At 42.5% G+C, this 12,369-nt stretch overlaps 1 protein-coding gene across 1 annotated transcript in view; it reads left to right on the top strand.

Annotated features, from left to right (window-relative positions):
• Nucleotides 1–7,296: 7,296 nt before the first annotated feature.
• ARHGAP19 (Rho GTPase activating protein 19) overlaps nt 7,297–12,369 on the top strand; it is a 63,390-nt gene continuing 58,317 nt past the window's right edge. The window contains exon 1 of the mRNA XM_040254649.1: nt 7,297–7,394. Coding sequence (XP_040110583.1) covers nt 7,339–7,394 — 56 coding nt within the window. The 5' untranslated portion in view covers nt 7,297–7,338. The remainder of the gene's footprint in view (nt 7,395–12,369) is intronic.

Below are 12,369 nucleotides of genomic sequence, written 5' to 3'. Positions count from 1 at the left end.
GCAGTCCATGGGGTCGCTAAGAGTCGAACACGACTGAGTGACTTCACTTTCTCTTTTCACTTTCATGCATTGGAGAAGGAAATGGCAACCCACTCCAGTGTTCTTGCCTGGAGAATCCCAGGGACGGGGGAGCCTGGTGGGCTTCCGTCTCTGGGGTCGCACAGAGTCGGACACGACTGAAGTGACTTAGCAGCAGCAGCAGCAGCAACCAGCACCAAAACCTAATTTTAGAATATTTGCTGCATTCTAAAAAGAAATTTTGTACCCATTAGCTAAACACTTTATTTTAATTTTTATTTAAAAAAATATTTATTCATTTATTTGGTTGAGCTGGGTCTTACTTGTGGCTGCAGCATGTGGGATCAAGTTCCCTGACCAGGGATCGACCCTGGGTGCCCTGCCTTGGGAGCTGGGAGTCTTAGCCACTGGGCCACCAGCGAAGTCCCAAGAGCACTTTAAAGAGATTATTTTCTTTAGTCTTCCAATAAGTTCTTCATTTAGTATTATCCTCTTTCATGGACAAGAAAACCAAGGCCCAGAGTTAAGAAAAACTTGTGCAAGATAACACAAACTGCCAGTTCCAGAGCCAGGATTCAAACTTGGTTTTGGTTGATGCCAGAGGGTGCCCTTCTCAAACCATTACCCAGGTTCTGTAATCTATTCTTCTGACTCTGCCTGGTTCTTACTCCCTAAGGCCTGTTTCTTGCCCTCAGGGCTTCTGCCAATTGTCATATCCTGTTTCTGGTCCCACCAGCCATACCCTTCATGTTTCCTTGCCTGGGTTCCTGCAAGTTGCTTCTGGGCCCTACCCTTTTTCCCTTGAATCCACTCTTCTGGCAGATCAACTTCCTAATGCCCAGTCTTGCTCAGGTTACCCACCACCCCCACTCTGAATAGGTCCACAGTACCTCCTGAATAAAACCCTTAGCTTCTTAACATCGTATCCAGAACTCAGAGGCCTGGTCCTGGTCCACTCTTCCAACCTTCTCTTGACCTCACAGAAGCCCTTTGCTCCTATCACACTGGGTCCTTGCCAGCTTCCACATGTATCTAACATGATCCTGTCTCCCCATATTTGGTCCTGTTCTTTCTGCAGAGAGTACTATTCCCCCAAATTTCTATCCATCTAAATCTTACTTGGTCCAGCTACAAACCTCCTCCAACAGAGGGTGGTTCCTCCTGCCCTCTGCCTTCCCACCCCATTCAGCTCACCCAGTGGGGCTCTTACTATATACTTTCTGTATTAACTTGGGTTGGTCCGGACTGTAAAATCCAGAGAGTCCTTTGACTGCCCAACCAGAGTAATTTGCCCACTCTCTTTAGACAGAGACAGCATCAGTGCCACCCAAAACACACAGAGAATAGGAGAACATAGAACCCCTAAAGAGATGCTGGGTACATTGAAACAAAGACCTGTGTCCAAGTATAGGTGGGATGTAGCTTTTCCATAAGACCTGTGTAACCTCACTATTTTACTTAATACCTCTTTGATATATTTGGTTCACGTGTTCCTTTATTCATTCAAAAATAGTTACATAAGCAAAAACCAAATATAGTCCTTAACTCATAGAACTTACAGTCTAGTGGGAGAAGCCAAAACTAATCAATAATAAAAGCAAACCTAGAAATGCTGCAAAATGGTAACCTGAGACATAGTGATTGAATCTCGAGAAGGTTTTCAGGTTTTCTAATTCACACGATCCTGTAAATTATTTTAGCTGGGTGATGAGCCTTTTATTTCACAGTTAAACTGGTCCTTTAAATTTACATGTTCCAGAAGAGGTACCTTTGGATTTAATTCACGCTGAAGTGTGAATAAGCAAGGCAGCCCTCTCTTCCTAAATCCTTGAAAGAAGATAGATCCTGTGGTTGAGGATGACTGCAGAGGCCTAAGGAGGCTAAAGAACAGTTTCCTTTACTTTCTGATTTTGACTGAGGGACTCTTGGAAGCTGGCTCTGAAGGATCCTGTCTAGAGGACAGGAGAGGTGTGGAAGTCATAAGGCCTTTGGTGGCCTTCACTCTTCTTAGTAGCTATAGAAGCTTCATGTGCAAAATGTGTACCAAAACAACCTGCACAAGAATGGGTTATAATGGCAGGAAAAAAGGATCGCTCCCAGCTTCAGCTCACATGACGGTGGAGATAACACCCAGCACGGAGAGTTCATAATGTACTGGCCCATTTCTGAACATCACATATATGTTACTCCTTTGAAACTTAACCATCAGCACCTGGGGCCTCCTCACCTGAGGTCTAGGGTGTTTTTGATTAGAGCACCAGAGAGATTCCAATTCAAAATGATTCATTCAGTTTGCAGGTCTTCCAACTCACCCTGCAAGACTGAGGACCACTGCCACCTCCCTCAACTCTGCCCCACGCCAAGCCTGGCTGCTTGTAGTACTTTCAGGCTTTCAAAGAGTTTGGTCTTTGCCTCTGCTGTGGCCCAGACAGCCTGGCCCCCTTGCCCTCCAGCTACAGTCTGAGTTTTTGGAGTGTAGGATCAATGGCTTATTCAACACTGTAGCCCCAGATGGTGACTCCCAATGAGTAATGCTTCAGGACTGTGTGAGCTTCCAGTCCTCTTCTCTGCCAGCTTCTTACCTCTGACCTTATACTCCTGGCTAGGGAAAATGACCCTCAGAACTTTCACTCTGGGGTTCCAGCCCCAAACTTGTTTGTTTTTAGCTGTATAGAACCGGTTCCTCTCCTTCCCCTCACTGAGTTCCCTCCCGGGATTTCTGGCCCTGTGGCCAGTTTTGAAGAGGATTCTATAGCAAAGCTGGACAGTTTTGTTTTTTTTTTTCCAACATGTGAAATATGTAGATGTTAGTCTTTAGTGTGTCTGAAGGAGACAAGGGTTAAGCTTTGCCCCAGCCCAGAGTAACCATGTGCCCCAGGAAAAACTACTGGGAATGATTTGTAGCACACATTTGTCCTTTAATTCCTCCCCATTTTTGCCGGTGATCCCCCACTGGGTGAGCTTTGTTGGGAGACAGAGCTCTCCCCCAGGAAGAAGGGTAGAGGCAAATTACCTCTTCTTCTGATGACTCTGCCTCTCCAGGGGGTGACTTGGAGACACATGGACTGGTGGGAAATCAGCAGAGGGGTGACTGCTGAGAATCAAGTGATACTAAATGGGCTGACCTTGGCTGGGTTTCCTGTTCCTTAGCCCCCTTCCTTCTTGCCAGCTCTTCAACCTAGTTTCATTCCAGTGAATCCAATTTCTGTTATGTTAGCCAAAGTTAGTATCCAGAGCTTGCAATCAAGATTGACATAAATCTGAATGTACATCTGCAGGAGATGGTTTAAATAAACCAGGGAACGTCTGTAAGATGGAATACTACATAGCAGTTCAAAAGATCAATGGCAGGGAATTCCCTGGCGGTCCAGAGGTTAGGACTCCAGGCTTTTACTTTAGAGGGTGTGGGTTTGATTCCTGGTCCAGGAACTAGGATCCCACAAGCTTTGAGGTTAGACCATAAGAAAAAGTTGAAAGAGTTATGGCAGATCTAGGTGTTCTGACATGGAAAAATCTCTAAGATGCAAGTTTAAGTACAATATGTACAGCATTTCACCATTTATCTAAAACTTAAAAATTATGTATTTCTCTGTATATGAATGTGTTACCAGTAGAATGAGAAATCATGAGAGTGACGTTGTTTTCTTATCCTGTATTTTCAGGCCTAGAGCAGTGGCTGGCACATTGTAGGCACTCAATAAATATTTGTTGAATAAATGTATGGCATAGAAAAAGATCTGAATGAACACACATCAGACAGAAAATAGGGGTTTCTTAAAGGAGGGATAAGAATTATTTGTATTTTTTAAAAACAAGGACTATGTCTTCATGTATTATTTGTATTGTTAAACAATATAAAAATAAAAGAACTAAATATGAACAGGTGATTAAAAAGCCATTAAAATGTTGATTTCAAAGACTATCATAACAAATACAAGTTAGTTGGCAAGGAAAGGGGGAGAGAATGGGTATTCCAGATGAGTACATGATATTTTGGTAAAGTTGCTGGCCTGTTTGACAAGAGAACCAACCATTACATTTTTTAGGCCCTTTTCCTTTTTTTCAAATGTTCAATAAGCAGCCTCATCCCTTTCCTAACCAGGCTCAATATTGATGCAAGACTCAGAAAAGCTTATTGTACACATGATATTTTTATATGTTGACCTAGGCATCAAAATGTCCCACTTTAATTCAAGGAGAATGAACAGCAGGAGCAAAAGTGGAAAACAGAAAGTTGCATCTGGCAATTCCAAGTCACTTGCTTTGTTGGAGGGTGGGAGTGGAGAGGACGGTGTTGGAACTGCTGTCACGGGCAGGTCCTCCTCCTCTTTCTCTTCCACCTTGTTCCTTCTTTTACTTCCCTCCTGTATTTCCTCCTTTTTCTCCCCCTTCCCTTGAGGCGAGGGCCTGGAAACACAAAGATGATTCAAATAACCCCTCTGCCTTCAAACTCCAGATCTGTTGGGATAGGTAGATGGATTTGCAATCATATTTGTGGTGGACTCAAGTCCACGTCTCTGCTCTTCAACCATCCTTTAGATCCCTGGCCTTCTTCCTTTCTCCACATTTCTGAATTCCTGCCAATCTGTTCTCTACTTCGATATTTAGACTTTCATAATTCTAAACTGTGTTCTGTTGTATGTGACTCATGTGTTTATTTGTCTCCCTGAGTTTACTGTAATCTCCTGGAGGCCTGGGGCCACTTTTCTGTGACCTTTTGTTCAGCCAAGCAGTTGGAAACAAGATGACTTTCTGAACTTTCATGCATGCCTGCTGTACAGCTGTGCTTATCATCATGCTGACAATCAATAACTCAACAGGGCAAGGATGATTTCAGGAGAGCCGTGACATCCTTGCAGAAACAGGGTGTGCAGGCTTGTCAGCTGCGGGCTACTTTTACAGCACTCAGTCAGCAATGATACTTGCTTTTAATCAGAAGTCACAGAATAACAGTTGGTTTTGAGGAGGAACCCTCCCTTTTTCAGGGTAACCGATTAAACTGTAACTACAAGTGCAATGTATGGTCCTTATCACACAGTAATGGAGATAGAAGGGCTATCTGAGAAGGGAGTTCAGCTATTTTTTTTTTTTGGCCGCATGATGCAGCATGCCAGATCTTAGTTCCCTGACCAGGAATTGAACCCATGCCCCCTGAAGTGGAAGGGTAGAGTCTTAACTACTGGATCACCAGGGAATTCCTGTGGAGTTTAGCATTCTTAATACTTACCATCTCACCTTGAACATTTATCTAGACCTAGTGTGTGCTAGGCACTCTGCTGTGAAGCAGCTCTTCAGAGGTGATCTCATTTAATCTTCACAATACCCCTCTGAGGATTATTATTGTCCTCACTTTACAGAAAAGGAAACAGAATCAGAAAATCAAGTAACTTGTCTGGGGTCACACAACTCGAAGTGATGGAGCCAAAAATTGAAACTAGGCTCACTAACTTTACAGCCTAACTCTTAACTATAGTGCTGTAGTTCCCCAAATATTAAGGACATTGTGTAAAAAAAAATCATCAAAACAGATGAACCAGAAATACAGTTGTATGGTATTCTTCTAGTTATAGTGGTAATAGTTTAAAGTTTTGAACATTTCATTTGTGTGAAAGCATCAATTTAATTCAGTCAGTTAATTGATGTCCTGGGTGTCATGGGATGAGGAAAAAAACCTAAAAAACTTGTTCACACTTCAGGGAAATGGCAGGATTTGAGCCTTGGGTTCCCTTCTTTGTATATGCAGAAATTATACAACCTGGATTTTCCAAGGCTGTCTGGGGTTCAGTGAAAATTTTCACTGTTTGTTGAATTTTGCCTTTCTTTTCATGCATTTGCACAATAAGGACATTTTGTTCAACATAAAACTAACTGCAATTTTATTTAGATACTTTTAGCCAAAATTCATCAATTGAAATAATCTATTAGAACACATGATTGATTCAATTTTTGGTTTGGATAACAGAGTCTAAGGATTTGCTTATGCATTTGTCCAAAAAAAAAAAAAAAGTAACAAAAGGCCACTATGTGCCATATGCCCCAGGGAGCAAAATAGATGTAGCCTCTACTCATGTGTGGTGGGAAGTCTAGTTGGGAACCCTCACATGAAATGAATGGTCACATAAACTATGTAAGTTGTGGTGAGAGGTATGAAGGAAGAGTTCAAGTGCTATGTGAAAGTTTAGGACTAACTGATTTATTCAGAGGGGGCCATGGAAGGCATCTGAATCAGTGACTTTTGTTTATTTTGGCTGCACCACTCAGCTTGTGGGGATCTTAGTTCCCTAACCAGAGATCAAACCAGGCCCCCCACAGTGGATATGCGAGTCCTAACTACTCGAGTACCTGGGAATTCCCTGAACCAGTGACTTTTAAACTGAGATGTGAAAAACAATAAGGCAGGCTGCCCAGGAAAAGCAACAGAGCAAAGGCTTTTGAGAAACTGAAACGTATGTGGATAGAACTTAGTGAAAGAAAAGGAGAGTGCTGGGTGATCTTCAGGTGAAAGGTTGTCAGAGAGAACAACAGGAAAAATATCCATAGAAAACCCCAGCAGAGGAAACTAACACAGAGAAAGAAATTAATGCTTTAAGTTTACAATGGTCTAGCATCTATTGCCTCAGTTAATCCTCACCAGAAGCCTGTGAGGCAGGGAGGGAAAGCATAATTATGGTTCTTTCTCTCTTTGAGGATTAAAGCTCAGCCAGGGACAAAATTATGCAGGTTTTGGCTCCATGATTCAGATCAGAGAGGCAAACTGTGGCTTCCCTGGGAAGCCAGAAGGGAGCGGGTGGAATGAAGAAGTGACCCACTGGTATGCTGTCTGAAGAAAGCAGGCTGTGAAACAAATTTAGTAAGTACTTCTTGGTTGCCACTCTGTACCTCTGTATCAGGACAGAAAACTAATCTTGCCATTTTAGAGAGAGACTCTTGAAGTCACTTTCAAGTTCGACAGTTCTGTAATTCTGAGACTTCCACATCAGGAGAAAATTTGAGCGTAGGCTGTATATTTCTGACTTGAAGCTAAAAGTCGGTGGAATCCGGAGTTAATCAAAATAAGAAACTACAACTCCCCGCAGGCCACGGGGCTGGGTTTCCCAACGACGCCCCCCTTAGCCCCTCACCCCTTTCTTTTCCGCCACGACAGGGGGCCACTAATGACGGTTAGTTATTTGAATAGACCAATAATATCATGAAGCTATTCGGGTTGAGGAGGGGCGGGCAAGTTATCCAATCGTATAAAAAAGAGTAACACTTTAGCCAATCCAGAGGCACGAGGGCGGGGCCAGGGCTGGGGGCGGTGAAAGAAGTTTGCTGACTAAGATGGCGACTGAGGCGCAGAGTGAAGGGGAGGTGCCAGCCCGGGAGCCTGGCCGGAGGTGAGCCCAGTTCTTGGTCCAGCTGCCTAGGAAACGAGGCCGTGGGCTGGTCGTACTGACGCCTTTCTCTTGGGTCACGGTGACCCAGGGGGCCAGGCTTTGTTCCTTTTTTTCTGCGGCGTTTCTCATCTTTGCGGCTGCAGGGACTGAGGCTCGGTGGTCTGGCGCCGGCGCTGGCCACAGCCAGGACCCTGCTTGATCCTGCCGATGCTATTGGGAGGTCCACTAGCGGGGTTGGCTGCAAATCGACCTGTTTGTGGTGGCAACGCTGCGTGCCTTTGCGCTGAGACTCATCTCGATGGTGAGGAAACAAGCCCAGAGCTGTTAAGCGAATTCCCCAACGTCGCACAGCGTTGGGAGAGAACGCTGTCAGTACTTTTTGATCTCTTCCGAGGCAGTTGATATGATTAATTCGGAGCACAGATTTGAGTTTCGTTTAGATATGGATATGAGTCCTTGGACCAGTTAAACATTTGAAAATTTTTATAGTAGTGAAAACACTTAGCATGAGATCTACCCCGTTGGTAAAATTTTAAGAGTACAGTGAGTGCTGTCGACTGTAGGTGGTGTTGTGCAGCAAATCTCAAGAGCTTATTCATTTTGCTTAACTGAAACTTTAAGTAAACAGTAACTTCCCATTGCTCTTCTTCCAGCTGCTAGCAAGCCCCATTCCATTCTATAATTCTCTGACTTTGACTATTTTAGACACCTCGTGTAAGTGGATACCTCACATAAGTGGAATCATTTGCCTTTCTGCAACTGGCTTATTTCAGTTAGCATAATGTCCTCAAGTTTCATCCATACTGTCACATACGGCAGAATTTTCTTTTGTAAAGGCGAGTAATATTCCACTCTATGCATATACCATAGTTTGCCTGTATCTATTCATATGTCCATGGACATTTAGGTTGTTGCCACATCTTGGCTATTGTTAATTGTGCCTCAGTGAACATGAGAATGCTAATAATTCTTTGAGATCCTAATTTCATACTTTTGGATAAATACAAAGAAGAGATTGCTGGGTCCTAGGTAGTTCTATTTAAAAATTTTTTTTTGTCAACTTCTAGGCTACCTGCTGCTGTTGTTTAGTCTCTTAAGTTGTGTCTGACTCTTTTGCAACCCTATAGCCCGCTCCTCTGTCCATGGAATTTCCCAGGCAGGGATACTGGAGTGGGTTGCCAGGAGATCTTCCTGACCTAGGGATCAAACTGGTGTCTCCTGCATTGATAGATGGATTCTTTACCACTGAGCTATGCACTGCCCTATTTTGTTTTCCTACCAACAGTGTACAAAGGTTCCAAATTCTCCAGGTCCTCACCAACACTTTTTTTTTTTTTTTAAATCATAGCCATCCTGACAGATGTGAGATGATTCCCACTGTGGTGAGGAACAAGGCAAGGCTGCCCACTCTTGCCACTTCTGCTCAACGTAGTATTGGAAGTCCTAGGCAGAGCATTTAGGCAAGACAAAGAAACAAGGAGGGATTGAAATAAGAAAAGGAAGAATAAAGTTATTCCTCTTTGAAGACATGATTTTGTATGTAGGAAATCCTTAAGATGCTAACAAAAAAAATGTTAGAATTTATAAACAGGTTCAAGTTGCAGGATACAAAATTAACATACAAAAATCAGTTACAAGTCTATACACTAAGAATGAACTATCTGAAAAGGAAATTAGGAAAAGAATCATAATTATAGGAGCACTAAAAAGAAGAAAATACTTGGGCCAATTTTTAAACTTCTTTCAGCTTCAGTTTCTTCATTTGTAAACGGACATAATGATGTCTACTCCAGAGAATGTCAGTATTAAACCAGACAATCCTTTTAAAGCTGTCAGTGCTGAACCTAGTAGTTAATAACCGCTCCATACTTAATAGTTTTTTGTTCTTCTAGTAGAGGAACTAAAGAACGGATCAGAGGAATCAGTTTAGGAAATCATTGCTTTATTTCTACAGAGTGTTTTCTCCCAAGTTAGCACACTCCCAAGTTAGCTTTTCCTAGAAAGAATTTCTAGGTGGTTTTACCCCAGCTTTAAGAACTTAGTTGTCTTAATTGAGAAAATGTATATTGAAATTCAGTGAAAGAAAAAGTGAGGTCGTTCAGTTGCATTCGACTCTGCGACCTCATGGACTGTAGACTACCACACCCCTCCATCCATGGGATATTCTGAGTACTGGAGTGGGTTGTCATTTCCTTTTCCAGAGGATCTTCCCAGCCCGGGGATCTAACCTCGGTCTCCCACATTGTAGGCAGACGCTTTACCATCTGAGCCACCAGGGAAGTCTTAATTCATTCTGGAATTCAGTAGAGTGAGCTTATTTACAGTGTTGTTTGTTGAGTGTCTAAGTCAAGTCTGACTCTTTAAAAAAAAAAAAGAATTTTTTTTTTTTATTGAAGGATAATTGCTTTACAAAATTTTGTTGTTTTCTGTCAAACCTCAACATGAATCTGCCATAGGTATACATATGTCCCCTCCCTTCTGAACCTCCCTCCCATCTCCCTCCCCATCCCACCCCTCTAGGTTGATATAGAGTCCTTGTTTGAATTTCCTGAGCCATACACAGCAAATTCCTGTTGGCTATCTATTTTACATATGGGAGTCTGACTTTTTTGCAACCCTATGGGCTTTAGTCAGCCAGGCCTGTGTTGTATACATTGCCCCAGTGTAAATGAGTAAAACTTTTGGTTGGTATCTGTTGGTGCTGTTTGTATTGAATAGGAGAATCCACATCCCGGAAAGCTGGGTTTGTGGGTAGGACCTGGACTCCTTACTTAGCACAGATGGGAGTGGTTGATATTTCATATTTTGTAGGGAAGAATTTTCCCCTCTTGGAACTGCCTATAAATGGTTGGGTCATTTCCTCCCCTAGAAACTGTAGAGGGAATTGATGAGTTTGATTAGATCATCCTTTAGCCTGCTCTAAAATCTTGAATTGTGATGAAAATCTGAAGAAAAAATACCATTTGACAGCAGGAATAGTTTGAATTTCTTTAAAGGATATTGCTATTTGAATTTAAATTTGGGGCAATAGTATTAGTTACATAATCAGTCTATTCACAGATTGTTACCTGAACCTGAAATAGTTCATAGAGAAGTTGAGTTTTCTAAGGGCGTTTTGAGGGCAGGTCATGTATGGATGTGAGAGTTGGACTGTGAAGAAGGCTGTGCACCGAAGAATTGATGCTTTTGAACTGTGGTGTTGGAGAAGACTCTTGAGAGTCCCTTGGGCTGCAAGGAGATCCAACTAGTCCATTCTGAAGGAAATCAGCCCTGGAATTTAACTCCAGTACTTTGGCCACCTCATGTGAAGAGTTGACTCATTGGAAAAGACTCTGATGCTGGGAGGGATTGGGGGCAGGAGGAGAAGGGGACGGACGACAGAGGATGAGATGGCAGGATGGCATCACTGACTCGATGGGTGTGAGTTTGAGTGAACTCCAGGAGTTGGTGATGGACAGGGAGGCCTGGCGTGCTGCGATTCATGGAATCACAAAGAGCTGGACACGACTGAGCGACTGAACTGAACTGAACGTGTATATTTTTATTATGTATTCCCAACAATTAGGTTTGTGTAGATGGTCTATAGTTTATTGGCCAATACTTTGGCCGCTTGATGCAAACAGCTGACTCATTGGAAAAGACCCTGATGATTTTGAAAGATTGAAGACAAAAGGAGAGGAGGGCAGCAGAGGATGAGATGGTTGGACAGCATCACCAACTCAGTGGACATGAACTTGAGCAAACTACAGGAGATAGTGGGGACAGGGAGGCCTGGTGTCCTGCAGTCCATGGGTTCGCAAAAAGTCGGACACGACTTACTGACTGAACAACGATAACAAGGTCGTCAGTAGTGAATCAATAATAGTTTTCAGTATTTTTAAGACAAAAATATTACCTTGTGATAAATGCCATGCAAATTACTTTATGCTCTACAGATATTAACCTTTCTAATCTTCTGTTGGTGGTATGGTCCCTTGTAGTCCATAAAGAAGAGGAAAGAATTGTCTGATTTGCGCAAATCAATATATATTTGCAAGTTGAATGGAGAATATATGATCCTCTGTTTAGAACTGTTTAGCTTTCTAATTCTATTTCTTCATTATTATTTTAAGCCTGCATCTAATGAGGGAAATCCACAAATTGAAGCTATCTACTCTACCAGTAGTAGTATAAAAATAGTAGGAAAAAAAAAGTAGAGACTCTCAAGGGCCAAAGAGAGAAAAAACAAAAGCAGGAAAAGAATTATAGCCACCTACCCACATAATTGGCAGTAGGGAAATATGGCTCAGTATTTTTTTAGTTGAAAAGAGGCATAAAAAGAAAGTCCTAACTATTAATAGATGAAGAGGGGAAATTGATAACAAAGAGTCACAGGCTTTTTAACCTCAATATTCCCTGAAAAAAGAAACCCACTGTGGACCAGAAAAAGCAAACAAGAACATATAGGAGTGGAGGGAGGCAGAGCAAGTCATGGAAGTGATAGCATTTGTGAAAAGTTGGAGACAGTTAATATACCAGCAGTGTCTAAGTTTTGTAGCCCTGCCCATGGGACTTAGGAATAGCAGGAAGCTTTGGAACAGACTTTGGGATAGTTACATCCCAGTTTGGAAATGTTTTTGGAGGATAAGGAAGGTGTCTGAAGGTGGGGAAAGTGCCCTGGATCTTGCTGTATCATTACAGTGTAGACTTCGTAAAGTCCCTTTTTTAAATTACATTGTTCTTTTCTCTTAGAAGACAGCAGTGTGGCCCTTCAAGAAAAGTGATAGACAGAACCTGTTGATCTTAGGAAGAATTTTCTATTCTCACTTGTAAAAGTAGAAAACATGGTTTAAATGTTGAATCCAGTTTTTTGGCCGCTGAGCTGTGAGGCGTTCAAGATCTTAGTTTCCCGAACAGGGATTAAACCTGGGCCCGTGGCAGCAAGAGCACCGAGTCCTAACCACTTGACCACCAGAGAACTCCCTGAATCTAATTT

This window comes from Oryx dammah, unplaced genomic scaffold (genome assembly GCF_014754425.2).
Source record: "Oryx dammah isolate SB20612 unplaced genomic scaffold, SCBI_Odam_1.1 HiC_scaffold_14, whole genome shotgun sequence".
NCBI classification, from domain to species: Eukaryota; Metazoa; Chordata; class Mammalia; order Artiodactyla; family Bovidae; genus Oryx; species Oryx dammah.
This window is presented reverse-complemented; position numbering and strand designations above follow the sequence as displayed.